At 47.1% G+C, this 24777-nt stretch overlaps 1 protein-coding gene across 1 annotated transcript in view; it reads right to left on the bottom strand.

Moving 5' to 3' along the window:
- The window catches only part of LOC120933810 (activated CDC42 kinase 1-like), a 47653-nt gene extending 24786 nt beyond the window's left edge, over window positions 1-22867 (bottom strand). Inside the window, exon 1 of the mRNA XM_040347208.1 lies at window positions 22658-22867. Coding sequence (XP_040203142.1) covers window positions 22658-22660 — 3 coding nt within the window. The 5' untranslated portion in view covers window positions 22661-22867. The remainder of the gene's footprint in view (window positions 1-22657) is intronic.
- Between the last annotated feature and the right edge of the window lie 1910 nt (window positions 22868-24777).

Below are 24777 nucleotides of genomic sequence, written 5' to 3'. Positions count from 1 at the left end.
CCCATCATTTGCATGGGGTCACCCCTCATTAGCATGGCTCACGCCCACCTATGCCGGCCTACGCCGAGGAAACCCAGCGTATCTTTAACAGCGAGTGGGAGCAAGTGCTTTGTGAATCCAGTGCTTGCCTCTGTGCGCTGCGCCGGAGTAGCGTAAAAGAGATATGCTACGGTGGCATAAATATGCGCCGATGTCTGTAAATCCAGGCCGTAGTGTGCTATTGTGATTCTATTGTCAGTGTAGAAAATACGTTTAGTGTGAATCTAGGGATAGTTCAGTCAGTGAGAGTGTAGTGACCACCATTTATTTTTAATTTAGTGTCCGTTTGTTTTGTCAGATCAGGTTTATTTCTGAGCATTACTGCAAGTTTATGCAGTATATTTCAGTGTGTTACTGCACATTTAACGCAGTATATTTCAGTGCATTGATTTTCAGTGCATTACTCCATGTTTAACGCAGTATATTTCAGTGCGTTACTGCACATTTAACGCATTACATTTCAGTGTGTTACTGCACATTTAACGCAGTATATTTCAGTGCGTTACTGCACATTTAACGCATTACATTTCAGTGTGTTACTGCACATTTAACGCAGTATATTTCAGTGCGTTACTGCACATTTAACACAGTATATTTCAGTACGTTACTGCACATTTAATGCAGTATATTTCAGTGCGTTACTGTGCGTTTAACGCAGTATATTTTAGTGTGTTACTGCACTTTTAACGCATTACATTTCTGTGCATTACTGCACATTTAACGCAGTATATTTCAGTGCGCTACTGCACATTTAACGCAGTATATTTCAATTAGTTACTGCACGTTTATTGCAGTATATTTCAGTGCATCACTGCGTGTTTAACGCATTAAATTTCAGTGCGTTACTGCACATTTAACGCAGTATATTTCAGTACGTTACTGCACATTTAACACAGTATATTTCAGTGCGTTACTGTGCGTTTAACGCAGTATATTTCAGTGTGTTACTGCACTTTTAACGCATTACATTTCTGTGCATTACTGCACATTTAACGCAGTATATTTCAGTGCGTTACTGTGCCTTTAACGCAGTATATTTCAGTGCATTACTGCACATTTAATAGACATGTGCACACTGAAATATTTTGTTTCGGAATTTTGTTTTCATCCAAAAAAATAATTTATTTAGTTACTCCCGAAATTAGTTTTTATTTATTTTGTTTCGTTAAAAAATGCATCAGTCCGAATTAATTAAGGTTGAATCTGTCATGGATAGAAGGGGGGAGGGGACTTTAAATTAGATGCGTTTTTAGCAATATGCAATTAAATATATATATGGAATATCATTTTTTTTCCCCATAATAACCAGGCTCAAAGTTACCAACCAAAAAGGCAACAAACCAAATTGACCTGTCTAGCTGAATGCATTAACAACAGAGGTTTGGTTGCACGCATTTGCAAATACCTGTGTAAGCTGCAGGCCCCGTCAAGGCACTCTGTGTACTGCAGTCCTAACTATGAATTTTAAAGTCTCCTCAGTAGGAGCACAGGTGTGCTAATCAATAGATAGGGGGCAGGTGATCACCTGACCACACCCCTACCTATAGCTGGTCTAGCAAAAAAGAGCACTGGAAAAAAACAAAAGAAATACAAGAGTGGAACTAATCATGCCTACCAAACCAAAAGCGGACCACATCAACCTGGGTCAGCTAGTCAAATAATGACAATGCATGATTAACTGTCAGTGGTAGATCTGTGGAGACACTTTTATTCCACTCCTGAAACAAAGGGGGGATAAGGTTGGGACTTTACATGAGGCATATGATAAACTACCATAGGCCTCCATCCCTGAATCTGTCATTGAAGGCTTATGGTGTCTGTCGGATTTTCTAAGAAGATTTGACAAGCAACTAAACTGTACGACGCCGCGATTGTACATTTTCGGTCTAATGTTCCGCCCACAAGCTATAGAAGAATTCTAATGTTGTATGACACTAGTAATAATTATATTTATAAATTATTATTACTAGTAAACCAACATTAGAATTCTTCTATAGCCTATGGGAGGAGCATTTGACCGGAAATGTACGATCGCGGCGTCGTACAGTTTAGCTGCTTGTCGAATCTTCTTAGAACATTCGACAGACACCATAAGCCTTCAATGACAGATTCAACGTTTGTTTGTTTTTCGCTGCTTCGTCGAATCTTTGTCGTTCATGTCGAATGGTCTACCCCAACACTGGCCCAGATTCAGATAGAGATACAACGGCGTATCTCCTGATACGCCGTTGTATCTCTGAGTTCCGTCCGTCGTATCTATGCGCCTGATTCATAGAATCAGGTTACGCATAGATCTCCCTAAGATCCGACGGGTGTAAGTGACTTACACCGTCGGATCTTAGGCTGCAATTCCAGGCCGGCCGCTAGGTGGCGTTTCGTTTTTTGTACGCGAGGAATATGCACATGAGCAGTTCCGCCGATTCAGAAACGAACGCCCGCCCGGCGCTTTTTTCTTATGTCGTTTGCGTTCGGCTTTTTCCGGCGCATAGTTACCCCTGCTATATGCGGCGTATCCTATGTTAAGTATGGCCGTCGTTCCCGGGTCGAATTTTTTTTTTTTTACGTCGTTTGCGTAAGTCGGTCGCGAATACGGATGGACGTAATTTACGTTCACGTCGAAACCAATGACGTCCTTGTGACGTCATTTGGAGCAATGCAGGCTGGGAAATTTAGCCGGCGGGGCATGCGCAGTTCAATCGGCGCGGGGACACACCTGATTTAAATAGAAAACTCCCCCTAGCCGCGGAATTTGAATTCCGCCGGGGGATTTACGATCCGCCGGCGCAACTTTAGAGGCAAGTGCTTTCTGAATACAGCACTTGCCTCAAAAACTTGCGCCGGCGGATCGTAAATCAGATAGATTACGCGGATCTAAAGATCCGCTAATCTATCTGAATCTACCCCACTGTCTCTATATTGTCGAATCTTTCCTCTCTATGTCGAATCTTTCCTCTCTCTATGTAAAATAATCTTGGACAAATAGAGTTATGGGTTCGGCACATTCGACCACAGATTCGATAGACACAGATTGCTATTGTCAGCGTCATGTTGAATCTCCTATCTATATCGAACTGTTGCAGCAACAAAAACAAAAATTAAGCATTTTTTTTTGTTGGATCTTTCGAATTTTGGATCCTGCGCGTTTGTTTTCGTTTGTTGAAACGATAACGGAAATGCCCAAAATTCGGACGAAAATTAATACACATATATATATCTAATATTTAACACATTACATTTCAGTGCGTTACCACATGTTTAACGCAGTATTTTTCAGTATGTTACTGCACATTTAACACAGTATATTTCAGTGCATTACTGTACATGGACCTTGCCCCTTTTTGCGATTCGGCACTGCGTCGCTTTAACTGACAATTGCGCGGTCGTGCGACGTGGCTCCCAAACAAAATTGGCGTCCTTTTTTTCTCACAAATAGAGATTTCTTTTGGTGGCATTTGATCACCTCTGCGGTGTTTATTTTTTGCGCTATAAACAAAAATAGAGCGACAATTTTGAAAATAATTCAATATTTTTTACTTTTTGTTATAATAAATACCCCCCAAAAATATATAAAAAAAAGTTATTTTTTTCCTCAGTTTAGGCCGATACGTATTCTTCTACCTATTGTTGGTAAAAAAAATTGCAATAAGCGTTTGGTTTCGATTGGTTTGCGCAAAATTTATAGCGTTTACATAATAGGGGATAGTTTTATTGTATTTTTATTAATATTTTTTTACTACTAATGGCGGCGATCAGCGATTTTTTTTCATGACTGCGACATTATGGCGGACACATCGGACAATTTTGACACATTTTTGGGACCATTGTAATTTTCACAGCGAAAAGTGCTATAAAAATGCACTGATTACTGTGAAAATGACAATTGCAGTTTAGAAGTTAACCACTAGGGCGCTGTGACCTCATATGTGTTTCTAACTGTAGGGGGCGGGGCTTGACGTGTGATGTCAATGATCGTCTTTCCCTATATCAGGGAACAGACGGTCACTGACACTGCCACAATGAAGAATGGGGAAGGTGTGTTTACACTCACCTCTCCCCGTTCTTCAGCTCCGGTAAACGATCGCGGGACATCGGCGGTGATCAGGCACGCGGGCGTGGTCACGGAGCTTCGGACCGGGTCGCGACCCCACGGCTGGGCCTTAAAGGGACACGTACAGGTATGTGATTGTGCCCAGCCGTGCCATTCTGCCGACGTATATCGTCGGTAGGGGTCCTTAAGTGGTTCATGCAGTATATTTCAGTGTATTACTGCACATTTAACGCAGTATATTTCAGTGTATTACTGCACGTTTAACGCAGTATATTTCAGTGTATTACTGCACGTTTAACGCAGTATATTTCAGTGTATTACTGCACATTTAACGCAGTATATTTCAGTGTATTACTGCACATTTAATGCAGTATATTTCAGTGTATTACTGCACGTTTAACGCAGTATATTTCAGTGTATTACTGCACATTTAATGCAGTATATTTCAGTGTATTACTGCACATTTAATGCAGTATATTTCAGTGTATTACTGCACATTTAACGCAGTATATTTCAGTGTATTACTGCACATTTAATGCAGTATATTTCAGTGTATTACTGCACGTTTAATGCAGTAAATTTCAGTGCGTAGTTTTCATGGGCACAATTAACATCCAAGGGCCAATTTTTCCACACCTGTTTGACAGGTGCATATCATTGCAATTTTTGACAGCAAGGCCAATTCTTGCTTTCATCAAAAGTACCTCAATAGGGTTACGGTGTGAAGGCGCCACCGACACCCAAAGACCAATTTTTCTGCCCCTGTTACTTTTATCCAAAGCCTGCGAAAGAGACACCAGAGTTTATCCAAAAAATCTCTACTCTTGTTCTGAGTGCACTACATTGTGGCCTCATCATACAGGCTGGCTCCGCAAGCCCTTGTTGTTTATAAAATTAAGAAAGCTGGCAGGGAAAATCTATTTTTTTGGCCTTTATAAATGCAATTATTGCTGCAGCAGCTTATATACACAGTACAGATGTGCCACTTTACATGTAGACTAAGGGGACCCCCCAGGCACTATATTTAAAGGAATTTTTCATTTTTATTGTTATATCTAATCTTTATGGTTTCACGTTAAGCATCAGCAAATCACTGCTCGTTTAAATAAATTATGTTTTTTTACAAACTTTTTTTCCGTTGATACATGTCCCCCAGGGCAGTACCCAGGCCCCCATATTGTTTTTATGACCAATTACCTTCATATAAGCCTTCAAAATATGCACTTTTTCAAGATCAGGGTCCCATAGACATCAATTGGGTTCCTTATTTGGTTTCCGAACATTTGCAAAGTTCGAAAGTTCTGCCACGAACCTGAACAGGAGGTCATTCGGCCCATCTTTATTTATGAATTGTTTTTCTTATGTTTTGAAAAGGTTGTGTATCATATGAACTGGATTAGCTGGAATGAGGGGCCCGTGGAGCAGAGTTGGGATATTATTGGTGTTTGAATTGTGTTGGTTAATGTTTGGAATGGTTACGTAACATATACAATAAATAGAATTCGTTGGAAGCTTAACGTCTGGCCCGCACCCCTCTGTGTTTGGGTAAATTTCCCGGCATCAGGTGTGGCTGGTGCCCAAATAGCAACAAACCAGAAAGGTTTGTTCTGCTCCTGGTTTCCAGAGAAGTTCTGCCTTTATTTATAGAGTGATGACAATCTAAAGCCTCATACGCACGTATGGGTTTCCCGGCTGACTTTTTACCTGAGGGCAGTCTTTCCCCCTACACATGGCCGGGTTTCTTGACAGGAAAACTGCCATGAGAGCTTTGATCGGGAATCCCGGCCGTGTGTATGCTCCCCCGCACAAGGCTGGACTGGGAAACAAATTTGGCCCTGGACTTCATCCAGACTGGCCCACTTTGACAGGTCTCTTCCATGGCAGCCAGACAAAGCCGCCCCCCCGGCCGGCCAACCCCGATGATCATCCAAGCACCCGCTCCCCCTTTACTAGACGTTCTACTTTATTAGAGTAGAACGGCTGGTACTGGTACTCTTATAGGCAGTACCAGTGGGGAAGCTAGACATTATTTCACCCGGGTCAAAGAATCAGTTTGGTGCCTCCCCTAATAGGACAAGATTAGGCAGAAGTGAGAAACTCCCAGGCCATAGCTGTTGAGTCAGCTGTCTGTCCCCTCCCCCGTGCTCCTTCTGGTCCTCCCCATGCTCCTCTGTCATCCCCCCCTGCTCCTCCAGGTCCTCGCCTGCTTCTCTGTTTCCCCACATGCTTCTCCGTCCTCCCCCCCATGCTCCTCTGTAACCCTGTGCTTCTCTGGTCCCCCCCCTATGCTCAACTGGTACCCCCTGCTTCTCAGGTCCCCCACATGCTTCTCTGGTCCCCCACATGCTTCTCTGTTCCCCCACATGCTTCTCTGCCCCATGCTCCTCTGGTCCCCCACATGTTTCTCTGTTCCCCTACATGCTTCTCTGTTCCTCTGCTGCTCCTGTGCTCAATTGGTAACCCCTCTGCTTCTCTGGTCCCCTACATGCTTTTGCATTCCTCTCCTGATCTTCTGTCCGCTGTCATTGAAGCTGGCCCACTGAGCCATCGGCCCACCAGGAAACTCCTGGTAGTCCCAATGGCCAGTCCATCCCTGCCCCTGCAGGCTTTCCCCATAGGTAAACTGCCAGTTTAAAAACCGCCGGGAATCTAGGCCGGGAAAAAAGGAAACATGTTCTCATTTTTCCCACCAAGATTCCCGGCAGTTTTCCTGTCGGGAAAACTACCATGGAGCATACACAAGGCTAGTTTTTCTGGCCAAAAGCTGTCTTGGCAGTTTTCCCGACGGGAAAACTGGTTGTGTGTACAAGGCATAAGATTTAACTCCCCCTGGGTACTGATGTTGTCTCTGGTCCTTCCACCCTCACGTCCTTACACTCACAGCCATGATACGATGAAATCTGTACTCTTGTTCACATGGCATACAATAGCATATGCAGGCAATCCAAAGTGAGCGACAGTGTATGCAAAGGAGCTCCACTAACATTCTGCATGGAGGGTAAGTAGTAGCCACAGTCTTCTCCTGCCCTAAAGAGTCTCCAATGGTGGATCCAGTGGCTGCTGGTTTTAAGAAGATTGGTTTTGGTGATGCTCTTTTAGAAACATTAATTTCTCGTGTTAATTAACAAATGTTTTAGGTACAGTGGAACCTCGGATTGCGAGTAATGCGGTTAACGAGCGTTTCGCAATACGAGCGCTGTATTTAAAAAAATTGTGTCTCAGTTTGCGATTCAGGCCAAAGTGGTGTGCAGTACCTCTCTTGGCCTGAGGTGGGGGGACGCCAGAGCCGAGAAGAGCTGAGCGTCGCCGATCGCAGCCGTTCGGAAATGCATGGAAAGCCCTGAGGACAGCACGGCTGACCTCGGCAAATCTCGGGTAGGAAGTCTTTCCGAGGTTTGCCGAGGTCAGCCGAAGTGTCCTGGGGCCTTTTCGGCCTTTTCCGAGGCTATCCGGCGCCCCCCGCCTCTGGCCGCATGCGGTATTGCATCCCATTGAAGTCAATGCGGAACAAATTATTTTAGTTTCCACTGACTTCAATGGGGAAACTCGCTTTGATATGCGAGTACTTTGGATTACGAGCATTCTCCTGGAACCAACTATGCTCGTAATCCGAGGTTCCACTGCATAATTTTGGCTTAACCACTTCCGGACCGCCGAACTCCTATATATGTCGGCACTTTGAAGACGCATATCTCAGTTATGGCAGCAGCTGCTGCCATTACCCAGGTATCCATCTCTTCAGGCGGTGGTCTGGTTTGCGATAATGGTGGTCTCTGTGGCGGATTCATTGCAAGATCACCGTTATCGGCAGTGGGAGAGGGTACCCCCTCCCGCCGCTCTCCCATGCCCTCCGCCGCTTACTGGAGCCGCCATTAGCGGCGGATGCGATCAGGTCCTTCTCCTACTGGGTATGGATACGAGTGAGGGGAAGATGGCCCCCACCCGTCTCCATACCATTGAAGGGCGGAAAGGACGTCAACACGTCCCTTCCGCCCATAGCTCTTATGCCCGCGTACACGATTGGAAATTCCGCCAAGAAAAGTTCGATGTGAGCATTTTGACGGAAATTCCAACCGTGTGTAGGCTCCATCTGACTTTTTGTGTCGGAATTACCGTCAACAAAAGACTGAGAGCTGGTTCTCAATTTTTTCGATGGAAAAAAAGTTTCTATACCAGCAAAAATTTCCACCCAGCAAAAACTCAGCGGGGGAGATATTGGGGTCTCTCAATCTAACCGTGACATCAGATCGTGTACCCCAAATAAGAGATAAATGCCAAAAATAGTATAAAATATTTTTCCACCAGAATTTAATGAAAAATGGGTAACAAAAAAAAGCATAGACCCAACACATTGGTTTCTTCACAAACGTGTATCCTCCAATCAAAATGACAGGAAATGATGCTATCGCCCGTCGGATCTTAGGCTGCAATTCCAGGCCGGCCGCTAGATGGCGTTTCGTTTTTTACACGCAACGAATATGCAAATGAGGATTTCCGCCGATTCAGAAACGAACGCCCACCCGTCGCTTTTTTTTTTACGTCACTTGCGTTTGGCTTTTTCCGGCGTATAGTTACCCCTGCTATGTGAGGGATATCCGATGTTAAGTATGGCCGTCGTTCCCGCTCCGAGTTTTGAATTTTTACGTTGTTTGCGTAAGTCGATTCAGAAAAGAGCTGGACGCAAGTTACGCTCACGCCGAAACCAATGACGTCCTAGCGACGTCATTTGGAGCAATGCACGCTGGGAAAATTCGCAGACGGCGCATGCGCTGTTCGATCGGCGCAGGGACGCGTCTGATTTAAATTGTAGATGCTCCCTAGCCGCTGAATTTGAATTCCGCCGGGGGATTTACTATACGCCGCCGCAAGTTTTGAGGTAAGTGCTTTCTGAATTAAGCACTTGCCTCAAAAACTTGCGCCGGCGGATCGTAAATCAGATAGGTTACGCGGATCTAAAGATCCGCTAACCTATCTGAATCCGGCCCTGTATATTTCAGTGTGTTACTGCACATTTAACGCAGTATATTTCAGTGCATTAGTGCACATTTAACGCAGTATATTTCCGCGTGTTACTGTGCGTTTAAAGCAGTTTATTTCAGTGCATTACTGCACATTTAATGCATTACATTTTCAGTGCGTTACTGCACATTTAACGCAGTATATTTCCGCGTGTTACTGTGCGTTTAACGCAGTTTATTTCAGTGCATTACTGCAATTTAACGCAGTACATTTCAGTGCGTTACTGCAATTTAACGCAGTATATTTCAGTGCGTTACTGCCTGTTTAACTCATTAAATTTCAGTGCATTATTGCACGTTTATCGCAGTATATTTCAGTGCGTTACTGCACATTTGTTCCTCCACCTCCAGATTGATTGCCCCCCCCCCCCAATTCAGAGTTACCCCCAATCACTCCAAGGCTATCCTTCTACTAGGCGAGTCCTAGAAAATTTGGGAAGGACCTGTACCCCACCATATGGAACTAAAGGGCCACTGAGCCCCCTGTCACCAACAAGACAAAATGCTACAAAGCAACAATGAACAGATCAGGAGAACTGAAGGATTTGAATATGATTTTTCCTTGGTGGGTGTGTCACACAAGGAATTACACAACAACAACAATGACAACGAGGAATTTAATAAGTTGCTCCATATTAAAAAGATTCTAGGGCAGGGTTCATCAGTGTCCTGGGCAAATGGATAGAAGGAAGTGAGCAACATTTCTAAGAATTATTATAATGTCATGCCCTGTACACACGATCGGAGTTTCCGTTGGAATAAACTCTGGGCCAGATTCAAGAAGCTATTGCGCCCGCGCAACCATAGGTTGCGCGGCGCAATAGCTGTTTTGCTCCCGCGTAGCGAATGCCCCTGATTCAGGAACATCGCTACGCGGACTGCAGCCTAGGATATGACAGACATAAGCCTCCTTATGCCTTCATATCTCAGGCTGCATTCTTGCGTTGTCCGCTAGGGGGCGCGGCCATTGTGATCGGCGTATAGTATGCAAATTGCATACTACCACCGATTCACAAAAGTTGCGCGGGCCCTGCGCACGCAAGGTACGGAGTTTCCGTACGGCGACTTTAGCGCAAGGTTGCTCCTGCTGTAGCAGGGGCAGCCAATGCTAAAGTATAGCCGCCCTTCCCGCTCGTGAAATTTAAATTTCACGTCGTTTACGTAAGTGAATCGTGAATGGCGCTGGACGCCATTCACGTTCACTTAGAAGCAAATGACGTCCTTGCGACGTCATTTGCCGCAATGCACGTCGGGAAAGTTTCCCGACGGAGCATGCGCTGTTCGCTCGGCGCGGGAGCGCGCCTAATTTAAATGATTCCCGCACCCGGCGGGATCATTTACATTAGGCGCCCTTACGCCCGGCTATTTAGCATAGCGCCCGCGCAATTTACGGAGCTACTGCTCCGTGAATCGCGGGCATATCAAAATATTTGCGTGGGCGCAGAGCAAAAATCGTTGCCCTTTGCCCACGCAAATATTGCGTGGATCTACCTGAATCTGGCCCTCTGATGGGTTTTTCCGACGGAATTACCGTTCAAGATGCCTTGCATACACACGGACCCACCAAATTCCGACCGTCAAAAACACGGTGACGTACAACACTACGACGAGCCCAGAAAAATTAAGTTCAATGCTTCCGAGCATGCGTCGAATTGTTTCCGAGCATGCATGTTTTTTCTCCATCGGAGTTCCATACAGAGGAACGAAATTTCCAATAGAATTTTTTTCGTCGGGGAAAAAAAGAGAAAATGTTCTATTTCTAACTCCATTGGAATTTCTGACGGAAAAAGTCCGACGGGGCATACACACGGTCGGAATATCCGATGAAAGAATTCCGTCTGACTTTTCCCATCGGAAATTCCGATCGCGTGTACGAGGCATAAGGAGTGAGCTGGTGTTTCTTCTTCCTCCCATTTCCATAGAACTCACATGTTCTGTAACACTTTATAGAGCTACAAAGAGAGTGTGGTGGTGCTGATGTACAATATGGGAACGGTATTCACACAAGGAACCTCCGTGGCTCAATGGCCCAACATTTATTATGTTCCAGGAACAACAAGACAAACAAAATTTGAATAAAGGACTCGATTTTCACCCATGAGTTCTAAAAGAGTTGAGTTGAGTTATATCTGATGCCGTGAACACGCAATCGGATTTTCCGACGGAAAAACCTTGGATGGTTTTTCCGACGGAGTTTGCGCTCAAGCTTGGCTTGCATACACACGGTCACATAAAAGTTCTCGGAACTTTCGACCGTCAGGAACGCGGTGACTTACAACACTACAACGAGTCTAGAAAATTAAGTTCAATGCTTCCGAGCATGCGTCGAATAGTTTCCGAGCATGTGTTGGAATTTTGCTCGTCGGAACTGCTACAGGCGAATGTAATTTCCCAGAAAATTTGAGAACCTGCTCTCAATCTTTTGTTGGCTGAAATTTCCGACAGCAAAAGTCCGATGGAGCCTACACACGGTCATAATTTCGGACCAAAAGCTCACATTGGAGTTTTCTTGTCGGAATTTCCAATCGTGTGTACGTGGCAAAAGCCATTGGCCCAGATTCAGGTAGATTTGCCCCTTTTTTACGGAGGCGCAGGGCAGCGTTTTTGCCCTGCGCCCCCGCAAATTTCCTGCGCTACCTGCGATTCACGGAGTAGCTCCGTAAATTGCGTGTGCGCTGTGTAAACTTGCCCTGCGTAAGGGCGCCTAATGTAAATGATCCCGTAGGGGGCGGGAATCATTTAAATTAGGCGCGCTCCCGCGCCGAGCGTAGAGCGCATGCTCCGTCGGGAAACTTTCCCGACGTGCATTGCGGCAAATGACGTCGCAAGGACGTCATTTGCTTCCAAGTGAACGTGAATGGCGTCCAGCGCCATTCACGAATCACTTACGCAAACGACGTGAAATTCAAATTTCGCGACGCGTGAACGACGGCTGCCCCTACTATTAGAAGGGGCAGCCTTACGCTAAACACGCCGTACGGAAATGACGTAACTTGCGTACGCAGGGCTCGCGCAACGTTGTGAATCGGTGTTAGTATGCAATTTGCATACTATACACTGAGCACAATGGGAACGCCACCTAGCGGCCATCGCAAGAATGCAGCCTAAGAGCCTTATGCCACGCAGATTTTAGGCTGCAGTCGGCGTAACGAGGTTCCTGAATCAGGAGCATTCGCTACGCCGGAGCAAGTAAGCAATTGCGCTATGTAACCTATGGTTACACAGGCGCAATTGCTTCTTGAATCTGGGCCATTGTTTCAAATTTTTAAAGACCCAGCAAGGACTGGCTTGGTACCAATGGATGTTAACATCGGTGCTGTCTATGTTTTAAAGACGTTCAAATGGTGCGTACACACGCTCGGAATTTCCGACAACAAATGTTCGATGGGAGCTTGTTGTCGGAAATTTCCAACCGCGTGTAGCCTCCATCGGACATTTGCTGTCGGAATTTCCGACAACAAAAATTGGAGAGCTGGCTCTCCAATTTTCCGACAACAAAATCCGTTCTCATAAATTCCGATCGTGTGTGGACAATTCCTGACGCACAAAATTCCACGCATGCTCTGAATCAAGTACGAGACTGAAGCCCTCGGTCTGGTAAAACTTGCGTTCGTAATGGAGATAGCATATTCGTCACGCTGTAACGGGCTGAAAAGCGCGAGAGGTCTCTCACCAAACTTCTACTAATACGAGATTAGCAGAAGGAGCCCAAAGGGTGGCGCACTTGGTATTGAACTTCCCTTTTATAGTGCCGTTGTATGTGTTGTACGTGGCCGCGTTCTCGGCGATTGAAATTCCCGACAACATTTGTGCGACCGTGTGTATGCAAGAGAAGTTTGAGCCAACATCCGTCTGAAAAAAAAATCCACGGTTTTGTTGTCGGAATGTCCGATCGCGTGTACGCGATATCTACAATATCTACAGCTCTACGAGTGTAACTTCTGTTAGAGGGGAGATAATGGAGGCAATGCAAAGAGACCACATACAATAGAAAACATGTTAGACTAAAATACTAGATATGTGCATTCCCGTTCGTACGAATGTTATTTTCGTGCGAAAATGTTCATTTTCGTACCCGCAGAATAATGTGTACATACGAAAAAATTAAAGCACCAAAATACGAAAACGACGGGATTACGAATGAGCCGCATAACGAACAACCGCAAATACGAACGAACGATCTGACGAAAATACGACAAAACTAAAACGGCAAAAGAACGAGAATGACATCTATAACAAAAGATTTGCATTCTGTATCCTGTTTGAATCCCCTCTCTGCTCGTATCCTCAGCCGCATGTCCACATGACACCTACAACAAAAGATTTGCATTCTGTATTTTGTTTGAATCCCCTCTCTGCTCGTATCCTCAGCCGCATGTCCACACGACATCCACAACAAAAGATTTGCACTCTGTATTTTGTTTGAATCCCCTCTCTGCTCGTATCCTCAGCCGCATGTCCACACGACATCCACAACAAAAGATTTGCACTCTGTATCTTGTTTGAATCCCTTCTCTGTTCGCACCCTCAGGCCCCGTACACACCATAGAATCCATCCGCAGATAAATCCCAGCAAATGGGTTTCAGCGGATAGATCCTATGGTGTGTACACGCCAGCGGATCTTTTTCCGCGGATAAATCTCCCCTGGGATGGATTCCAGCAGATCGGATATTCGCTGACATGCTAAACAAATCCATCTGCTGGAATCCATCCCAACAGATGGATCCGCTGGTCTGTACAGACTCACCGGATCCATCCGTCCGAAAGGGATCCCCCGCATGCGTCGTAATGATTCGACGCATGCGTGGAATTCCTTATATGACAGCGTCGCGCACGTCGCCGCGTCATAATCGCGGCGACACGTCATCGCCAGAGGATTTCGGCGCGGATTTCAATGCGATGGTGAGTACACTCCATCGCAGAGAAATCTGCTGAAATCCTCGAGAGGATTTATCCGCGGAAACGGTCCGCTGGACCGTATCCGCGGATAAATCCTCCCGTGTGTATGGGGCCTCAGTCGTATTCTCATATGACATCCACAACAAAAGACCCGCACTCTGCATTTTGTTTGAATTCTTTCCCTGTCCGCATCCCCATTCGCATGCTCACACGACATCCACAACAAAAGACCCCCTGGGCCATATTCTGATACATTTCAGGCGGCGGAACGTATGTACTTTACGTTACGCCGCCGCAAGTTTAAGTGGCAAGTGCCGGATTCCCAAACCACTTACCTGTGAACTTGCGGCGGCATCGCGTAAAGTCCACCCGTGTAAGCCATCCTAATTCAAATGATCCAGGCAGGGGGCGTGGATCATTTAAATTAGGCGCGCTCCCGCGCCGATCGTAATGCGCATGCTCCGTCGGGTAAATTACCCGACTTGCATTGCGCTAAATGACGTCTCACGGACGTCATTTGTTTTGACTGTAACGTAAATGGCGTCCAGCGCCATTCACGGACGACTTACGTAAATGACGTTCAATTTTGAAATTTCGACGCGGGATCGACGGCCATACTTAACATTGAGTACGCCACCTAGGGGGCATCTTTATCTTTACGCCGCGTATCGCTTACGGAAACGACGTTAAAACACTACGGCGGGCAAGCGTACGTTCGAGAATCGGCGTGAGTAGTCATTTGCATATTCTACGCTGACCGCCACCTAGCGGTCAGCGTAAATATTGCAGCCTAAGATACAACGGCGCAGGCTGGTGTATCTTAGGCATGTTTAAGTGTATCTCAGTTTGAGAATACACTTAAACATAGGAAAGGGACTTACGTAGGCGTATCTGTTGATACGCCTACGTAACTTGTTTAAGAATATGGCCCCCTGTATTTTTTCTGTTCGTATTTTGGATTCAACAGAATGCAAATCTTTTGCCACAGATGTCACACGAACACACGACCGAAAACACCAAAAGAAAAAGGACCCAAAACACAAAATGCAAATCCCTTGCCACAGATTCGTTTTTTTTGAATGGGCAGTGAGTGTAGTTAGTTAGTGAAGCAGCTTCTCTTTTGTGCTGAGTAGTACAGTAAAGCCAAATAAACTTTTCTGTGGATTTTCATCTGAAGGGAGATCAGTTGGCCAGACTTTTGAACCCAAAAATGGTTTTCTGATGGAGTTTAAAAACAAACAAATTTTCTGAGAACGAACGGAAAACGATCGTTTTTGTTGTTAAGTGCCGCGAATCCGGCGATATATTTACGAAAGTACAAAATGACGAAAATCCTTTTTCTGTTCGTATCTTCAGTCGCATGCCCACATGACATCCACAACAAATTGTCATAGATGTCACACGAACACACGACCGAAAACACGAACAGAACACGAACACGAGCACGAACAGAAAAAGGAATCCAAAACACAGAATGCAAATCATTGACGAAAATTCACAAAAATTATTGTCTAACAAGTAACGAACATGAATTAAACAGAATAACGAACCATCCCGCATGTAAGAAAATAAAACGGTAACGAAAATATGAAACGATCGGAATACGAAAAAATCTTGTCGTACGAAAAACGAACGGGAACGAACCTAAGGAACGATACGAAACAGAACAAAAAAAAAATACATTTTTTTCTGTGCACATGTCTATAAAATACCATGGGCCAGATTCACAAAGAGATACGACGGTGAATCTACAGATACACCATCGTATCTCTGACTTACACTGGTCCTATCTATGCGCCTGGTTCATAGAATCACATACGCATAGATAGGGCTAAGATCTGACAGTGTTACACTGTGTTACACTGTCGGATCTTTTTTTAAATTTAAAAATGGCGCCGGGGGCGTTCCCGCTGATTTACGATAAATAATATGTAAATCAGCGAGATACGCAAATTCACGAACGTACGCGGACCTGTCGCAGTGTTCTTACGTCGTTTCCGTAGCGGTTTTCCGTCGTATACTTACCCTTTCTTTTATCAGGCGCAGCCAATGTTAAGTATAGCCGACGTTCCCGCGTCGAATTTAAATTTTTTAACGTCGTTTGCGTAAGTCGTTCTCGAATACGGACGGACGTCGTTTACGTAAGCGTCGCAACCACTGACGTCCTAGCGACGTCAGTGGGAGCAATGCACGCCGGGAAATTTCGCGGACGGCGCCTGCGCATTTAAATCGGCGCGGGAACGCGCCTGATTTAAATATGACACTTCCCTAGCCGCGGAATTTGAATTCCGCTGGGGGATTTAGGATCCGCCGTCGCAAGTTTGGAGGTAAGTGGTTTGTGAATTAGCCACTTGCCTCCTAAACTTGCGGGAGCGGATCTTAATTCACGTAGATCGAGCGGATCTATAGATCCGCTGCGCTACGTGAATCTGGCCCCATATGTTTCACGAAAGAGGGAAGTGAGGAAGCAAAGCTTTGCTTCTATGAGGACGTAAGCTGAGATTTACACAAAGGGCCGGCTGTATTTGAATATTGTTGAAGCATTTGGCACACTTCCCTGTGGGTGACTAATGCGTCAGTTAACATAATAAGGAAAGACCAGATAGTACAGAAAAAATAAATAAAGCAAAAAGGTGAAATGCTAAACCTGAAGCTCCAAAACGGACAGTCTACAGCCGTGGGTCAAAAGTTTTGAGAATGACACAAATACTAATTTTCACAAAGTCTGCGAGATGGGAAATTGCATATACTCCGGAATGTTATGAAGAGTGATCAGACGAATTGCAATTAATTGCAAAGTTCCTCTTTTTTTTTTGTAAAATTGTTTTTATTGAGTTTTCAAAACACACATACATTAACAGGCCACATACATGACCAACATTGACCGGTTGAAACACAGAGACCGGTGTACAAAACTAAAACCTAACAAAATTAGGGGGGAAAGAAAAAAAAAAGGGGGGGGGGAGGGGGAAGGAATGGGGGAACAGAAATGCTCGCATTGGAGACCGTCCATATTCACTGAACGGACTAGGATGAATAGAAGCAAAATGAAGTTAGAGCATAACCAATCCCCCCCATACAATATACATAAGGCTCTTCCGCCCACACCCAGCTCCAGTGCAAAAACCAAATGATATACGGTCTCATTCCCACCCAAGAAACCCATCCATATCAACAGATTACCACATGCCCCTCTGCAAAATTGAACAGTCACCCCCACGCGCGTAGGGCAAATGTTTCTACGATTCCCTCCTACAGGATTCCTCTACCACTGCAGCCGCTAAATACTACACCTCTTCGTCAAATTGGTTTAGTCTGATACCGTATCCGTGGAGGCCATCCAACCCCCCCAGACCTTATCGAACTTGGTCAATGCTCCTCTGCTCAAGTATGTGGCTTTGTAGAATGGGATGGCTTTGTTGACTAAGACTTTCCAGGCTGATACCGTGGGGGCAGAGGAACTCTTCCATGAGAGAATAATTATTTTCTTGGCGTAGAAGAGAACGAGAATGAGAAGGGTTCTTATAGCCCTGGTCGTAGCCAGGGGTTCAACCAACAGTAACAGACACACCTCCACAGTCATGGGGACCGAGATGGTGGTGACCGACCGGATACAATCCACCACTTCCTGTCAGTATGTCTGAATCTGTGTGCATTCCCAAAAAACATGTATGAAATCGGCAGCAGGCATGGAGCACCGCCAGCAGGTTGATCCCTGACCTCTGAACATTCTAGCCAGTCTAGCAGGGGTCAGGTACACCCTATGTAGAAACTTATAGTGTATAAGTCTGTCTCTAGAGGAAACTAAGGCCAGGAAAGCCGCCCCCCAGACATCATCCCAGTCGTCCCTGTCCAGTCCCGAGGTCACCGGCAAAGTTCCTCTTTGCCATGAAAATTAACTAATCCCATAAAAAAAATTTCAACTGCATTTGTGAAGAAGGCTTCAGGGTGCCCAAGAAAGTCCAACAAGCGCCAGGACCGTCTCCTAAAGAGGATTCAGCTGCGGGATCGGAGTGCCACCAGTGCAGAGCTTGCTCGGGAATGGCAGCAGGTAGGTGTGATCGGAGAGCTGCGGGATCGGAGTGCCACCAGTGCAGAGCTTGCTCAGGAATGGCAGCAGGCGGGTGTGATCGGAGAGCTGCGGGATCGGAGTGCCACCAGTGCAGAGCTTGCTCAGGAATGGCAGCAGGTAGGTGTGATCGGAGAGCTGCGGGATCGGAGTGCCACCAGGGCAGAGCTTGCTCGGGAATGGCAGCAGGCAGGTATGATCGGAGAGCTGCGGGATCGGAGGGCCACCAGTGCAGAGCTTGCTCAGGAATGGCAGCAGGTGGGTGTGATCGGAGAGCTGCGGGATCGGAGTGCCACCAGTGCAGAGCTTGCTCAGGAATGGCAGCAGGCGGGTGTGATCGGAGAGCTGCGGGATCGGAGTGCCACCAGTGCAGAGCTTGCTCAGGAATGGCAGCAGGCGGGTGTGATCGGAGAGCTGCGGGATCGGAGTGCCACCAGTGCAGAGCTTGCTCAGGAATGGCAGCAGGCAGGTGTGATCGGAGAGCTGCGGGATCGGAGGGCCACCAGTGCAGAGCTTGCTCAGGAATGGCAGCAGGCAGGTGTGATCGGAGAGCTGCGGGATCAGAGTGCCACCAGTGCAGAGCTTGCTCAGGAATGGCAGCAGGCAGGTGTGATCGGAGAGCTGCGGGATCAGAGTGCCACCAGTGCAGAGCTTGCTCAGGAATGGCAGCAGGCAGGTGTGATCGGAGAGCTGCGGGATCGGAGTGCCACCAGTGCAGAGCTTGCTCAGGAATGGCAGCAGGCAGGTGTGATCGGAGAGCTGTGGGATCGGAGTGCCACCAGTGCAGAGCTTGCTCAGGAATGGCAGCAAGAAGGTGTGATCGGAGAGCTGCGGGATCGGAGTGCCACCAGTGCAGAGCTTGCTCAGGAATGGCAGCAGGCAGGTGTGATCGGAGAGCTGCGGGATCGGAGTGCCGCCAGTGCAGAGCTTGCTCAGGAATGGCAGCAGGCAGGTGTGATCGGAGAGCTGCGGGATCGGAGTGCCACCAGTGCAGAGCTTGCTCAGGAATGGCAGCAGGCAGGTGTAGGGAGAGCTGCGGGATCGGAGGGCCACCAGTGCAGAGCTTGCTCAGGAATGGCAGCAGGCAGGTGTGATCGGAGAGCTGCGGGATCAGAGTGCCACCAGTGCAGAGCTTGCTCAGGAATGGCAGCAGGGAGGTGTGATCGGAGAGCTGCGGGATCGGAGTGCCACCAGTGCAGAGCTTGCTCAGGAATGGCAGCAGGCGGGTGTGATCGGAGAGCTGTGGGATCGGAGTGCCACCAGTGCAGAGCTTGCTCAGGAATGGCAGCAGGGAGGTGTGATCGGAGAGCTGTGGGATCGGAGTGCCACCAGTGCAGAGCTTGCTCAGGAATGGCAGCAGGCAGGTGTAGGGAGAGCTGCGGGATCGGAGGGCCACCAGTGCAGAGCTTGCTCAGGAATGGCAGCAGGCAGGTGTGATCGGAGAGCTGCGGGATCGGAGTGCCACCAGTGCAGAGCTTGCTCGGGAATGGCAGCAGGCAGGTGTGATCGGAGAGCTGCGGGATCAGAGTGCCACCAGTGCAGAGCTTGCTCAGGAATGGCAGCAGGCAGGTGTGATCGGAGAGCTGCGGGATCGGAGTGCCACCAGTGCAGAGCTTGCTCAGGAATGGCAGCAGGCAGGTGTGATCGGAGAGCTGCGGGATCAGAGTGCCACCAGTGCAGAGCTTGCTCAGGAATGGCAGCAGGCAGGTGTGATCGGAGAGCTGCGGGATCGGAGTGCCACCAGTGCAGAGCTTGCTCAGGAATGGCAGCAGGTAGGTGTGATCGGAGAGCTGTGGGATCGGAGTGCCACCAGTGCAGAGCTTGCTCAGGAATGGCAGCAGGCAGGTGTGATCGGAGAGCTGCGGGATCGGAGGGCCACCAGTGCAGAGCTTGCTCAGGAATGGCAGCAGGCAGGTGTGATCGGAGAGCTGCGGGATCAGAGTGCCACCAGTGCAGAGCTTGCTCGGGAATGGCAGCAGGCAGCTGTGATCGGAGAGCTGCGGGATCGGAGGGCCACCAGTGCAGAGCTTGCTCAGGAATGGCAGCAGGCAGGTGTGATCGGAGAGCTGTGGGATCGGAGTGCCGCCAGTGCAGAGCTTGCTCAGGAATGGCAGCAGGCAGGTGTGATCGGAGAGCTGCGGGATCGGAGTGCCACCAGTGCAGAGCTTGCTCAGGAATGGCAGCAGGCAGGTGTGATCGGAGAGCTGTGGGATCGGAGTGCCACCAGTGCAGAGCTTGCTCAGGAATGGCAGCAGGCAGGTGTGATCGGAGAGCTGTGGGATCGGAGTGCCACCAGTGCAGAGCTTGCTCAGGAATGGCAGCAGGCAGGTGTGATCGGAGAGCTGCGGGATCGGAGTGCCACCAGTGCAGAGCTTGCTCAGGAATGGCAGCAGGCAGGTGTGATCGGAGAGCTGTGGGATCGGAGTGCCGCCAGTGCAGAGCTTGCTCAGGAATGGCAGCAGGCAGGTGTGATCGGAGAGCTGTGGGATCGGAGTGCCGCCAGTGCAGAGCTTGCTCAGGAATGGCAGCAGGCAGGTGTGATCGGAGAGCTGCGGGATCGGAGTTCCACCAGTGCAGAGCTTGCTCAGGAATGGCAGCAGGCAGCTGTGATCGGAGAGCTGCGGGATCGGAGTGCCACCAGTGCAGAGCTTGCTCGGGAATGGCAGCAGGCAGGTGTGATCGGAGAGCTGCGGGATCGGAGTGCCACCAGTGCAGAGCTTGCTCAGGAATGGCAGCAGGCAGGTGTGATCGGAGAGCTGCGGGATCGGAGTGCCACCAGTGCAGAGCTTGCTCAGGAATGGCAGCAGGCAGGTGTGATCGGAGAGCTGCGGGATCGGAGTGCCACCAGTGCAGAGCTTGCTCAGGAATGGCAGCAGGCAGGTGTGATCGCATGATCGGCACGCACAGTGAGGCTAAGACTTTTGGAAGATGGCCTGGTGTCAAGAAGGGCAGCAAAGAAGCCACTTCTCTCCAAAAAAACATCAGGGACAGATTGATCTTCTGCAGAAAATATGGTGAATGGACTGCTGAGGACTGGGGGGGCAAAGTCATATTCTCTGATGAAGCCTCTTTCCGATTGTTTGGGGCATCAGGAAAAAGGCTTGTCCGGAGAAGAAAAGGTGAGCGCTACCATCAGTCCTGTGTTAGCCAACAGTAAAGCATCCTGAGACCATTCATGTGTGGGGTTGCTTCTCATCCAAGGGAGTGGGGGGCTCACTCACAATTTGCCATGAATGAAGAATGGGACCAAAACACCTCCAACAGCAACTTCTTCCAACAATCCAACAACAGTTTGGTGAAGAACAATGCATTTTCCAGCACGATGGAGCGCCGTGCCATAAGGCAAAAGTGATAACTAAGTGGCTCGGGGACCAAAACGTTGACATTTTGGGTCCATGGCCTGGAAACTCCCCAGATCTTAATCCCATTGAGAACTTGTGGTCAATCCTCAAGAGGCACCCGGGGGGGACAAACAAAAACCCACTAATTCTGACAAACTCCAAGGGGCCAGATTCACAAAGAGATACGACGGTGTATTTTCTCCAGATATCTACAGATCCCCCATCGTATCTCTGACTTACACTGGTCCTATCTATGCGCCTCATTCATAGAATCACATACACATAGATAGGGCTAGATCTGACAGTGTCACACTGTGTTACACTGTCGGATCTTTTTTTCAATTTAAAAATGGCTACGGGGGGCGTTCCCGCTGATTTACGATAAATAATATGTAAATCAGCGAGATACGCAAATTCACGAACGTACGCGGACCCGTCGCAGTGTTCTTACGTCGTTTCCGTATCGGTTTTCCGTCGTATACTTACCCTTTCTTTTATCAGGCACAGCCAATGTTAAGTATAGCCGACGTTCCCGCGTCAAATTTACATTTTTTAACGTCGTTTGCGTAAGTCGTTCTCGAATACGGACGGACGTCGTTTACGTAAGCGTCGCAACCACTGACGTCCTAGCGACGTCAGTGGGAGCAATGCACGCTGGGAAATTTTGCGGACGGCGCCTGCGCATTTAAATCGGCGCGGGACCGCGCCTGATTTAAATACTACACTCCCGTAGCCGCAGAATTTGAATTCCGCCGGGGGATTTTGGATCCGCCGTCGCAAGTTTGGAGGTAAGTGGTTTGTGAATTAGTCACTTGCCTCCTAAACTTGCGGGAGCGGATCTTAATTCACGTAGAACGAGCGGATCTATAGATCCGCTGAGCTACGTGAATCTGGCCCAAGAAGTGATTATGAAAGAATGGGTTGCTATCAGTCAGGGATTGGCCCAGAAGTTGATTGAGAGCATGCCCAGTGGAATTGCAGAGGTCCTGAAAAAGAAGGGCCAACACTGCAAATACTGACTCTCTGCATAAATGTCATGTAATTGTCGATAAAAGCCTTTGAAACGTATGAAGTGCGTGGAATTATATTTCACTACATCACAGAAACAACTGAAACAAAGATCTAAAAGCAGTTTAGCAGCAAACTTTGTAAAAACAAATATTTGTGTCATTCTCAAAACTTTTGGCCACGAGTCTCTAGTAATGTTGACACCACTTTGTCTAAAAGAAAACACAAACTTACCATTCAGAAGGTCCAGATTCAAAGAGACGACGGAAGGTGTCCTCCTGGTTTTCTTTCAGCTCCTCCAAGGTTACATGAGCTCTTCTCAGTGCCTCTGTACCAATGTTCCTTCTATCCAGGGAAGCCTTGTGACACCGATGCCCTGCAGGTAGAGGTGAGTGCAGTGTGCTAGGGATGTAGCAGCTGCAGGTAGGACAGGTGTGATAGGACTGCTGACACAACTCCTCTTTTTATGGAAGGGAGGGGTGAGCAGTGATGGAGGCGGAATCTGGGCTTATTCTACAATAATATCTGTCTACTATCATTACCTACTATCTCTGTCCACTATAATAGTACCCTTACCTTCTATCTCTGTCCACTATCATTGTACCCTTACCTTCTATCTCTGTCTACTATCATTGCACCCTTACCTTCTATCTCTGTCCACTATCATTGTACCCTTACCTTCGATCTCTGTCTACTATCATTGTACCCTTACCTTCTATCTCTGTCTACTATCATTGTACCCTTACCTACTATCTCTGTCTACTATCATTGTACCCTTACCTTCTATCTCTGGCTACTATCATTGTACCCTTACCTTCTATCTCTGTCTACTATCATTGTACCCTTACCTTCTATCTCTGTCTACTATCATTGTACCCTTACCGTCTATCTCTGTCTACTATCATTGTACCCTTACCTTCTATCTCTGTCTACTATCATTGCACCCTTACCTTCTATCTCTGTCCACTATCATTGTACCCTTACCTTCTATCTCTGTCTACTATCATTGTACCCTTACCTTCTATCTCTGTCTACTATCATTGTACCCTTACCTACTATCTCTGTCTACTATCATTGCACCCTTACCTTCTATCTCTGTCCACTATCATTGTACCCTTACCTTCTATCTCTGTCTACTATCATTGTACCCTTACCTACTATCTCTGTCTACTATCATTGCACCCTTACCTTCTATCTCTGTCCACTATCATTGTACCCTTACCTTCTATCTCTGTCTACTATCATTGTACCCTTACCTACTATCTCTGTCTACTATCATTGCACCCTTACCTTCTATCTCTGTCCACTATCATTGTACCCTTACCTACTATCTCTGTCCACTATCATTGTACCCTTACCTACTATCTCTGTCTACTATCATTGTACCCTCACCTTCTATCTCTGTCTACTAGCATTGTACCCTTACCTACTATCTCTGTCTACTAGCATTGTACTCTTACCTTCTATCTTTGTCTACTAGCATTGTACTCTTACCTTCTATCTCTGTCTACTAGCATTGTACTCTTACCTACTATCTCTGTCTACTATCATTGTACCCTTACCTACTAACTCTGTCCACTATCATTGTACCCTTACCTATTATCTCTGTCTACTAGCATTGTACTCTTACCTACGATCTCTGCCCACTCATTGTACCCTTACCTTCTATCTCTGTCAACTAGCATTGTACCCTTACCTACTATCTCTGTCTAGTAGCATTGCACCCTTACCTACTATCTCTGTCCACTATTATTTCACCCTCACCTACTATCTCTGTTCACTATCATTGTACACTTAACTTCTATTTCTGTCTACTATCATTGTACCCTACCTACTATCTCTGTTTTCTATCATTGTACACTTACCTACTATCTCTGTCCACTATCATTGTACCCTTACCTTCTATCTCTGTCCACCATCATTGTACCCTTACCTTCTATCTCTGTCCACTATCATTGTACTCTTACCTTCTGTCTCTGTCCACAATCATTGTACCCTTACCTACTATCTTTATTTACTATCATTGTACACTTACCTACTATCTTTGTCCACTATTATTGCACCCTTACCTATTATCTCTGTCCACGATCATTGTACCCTTACCTACTATGTCTGTCAACTATCATTGTACCCCTACCCAATAGCCAGATATCAAGAGAACAGGGGTGTATGAGGACTTTAGGAGTGCATGTGAAGCCACCTAGCAGCAAGCTGTCCTCTCCCTGATCGGTGAAGTTGGCCTTCAGGTGGGATCTTGTCACTTGAATATGGGGGGTCTTTAAGAAGAAAGGCTTTTAGTGAACTAGAAAGAAGATTTTCTTGCCTTTGGTCGAGAGTAATTTTTTTTCTAGCCT

The sequence above is a fragment of the Rana temporaria genome, chromosome 3 (assembly GCF_905171775.1).
Source record: "Rana temporaria chromosome 3, aRanTem1.1, whole genome shotgun sequence".
Classification (NCBI taxonomy): domain Eukaryota; kingdom Metazoa; phylum Chordata; class Amphibia; order Anura; family Ranidae; genus Rana; species Rana temporaria.
The sequence above is the reverse complement of the archived record's forward strand: the minus strand, read 5'-3'. Positions and strand labels throughout refer to the sequence as shown.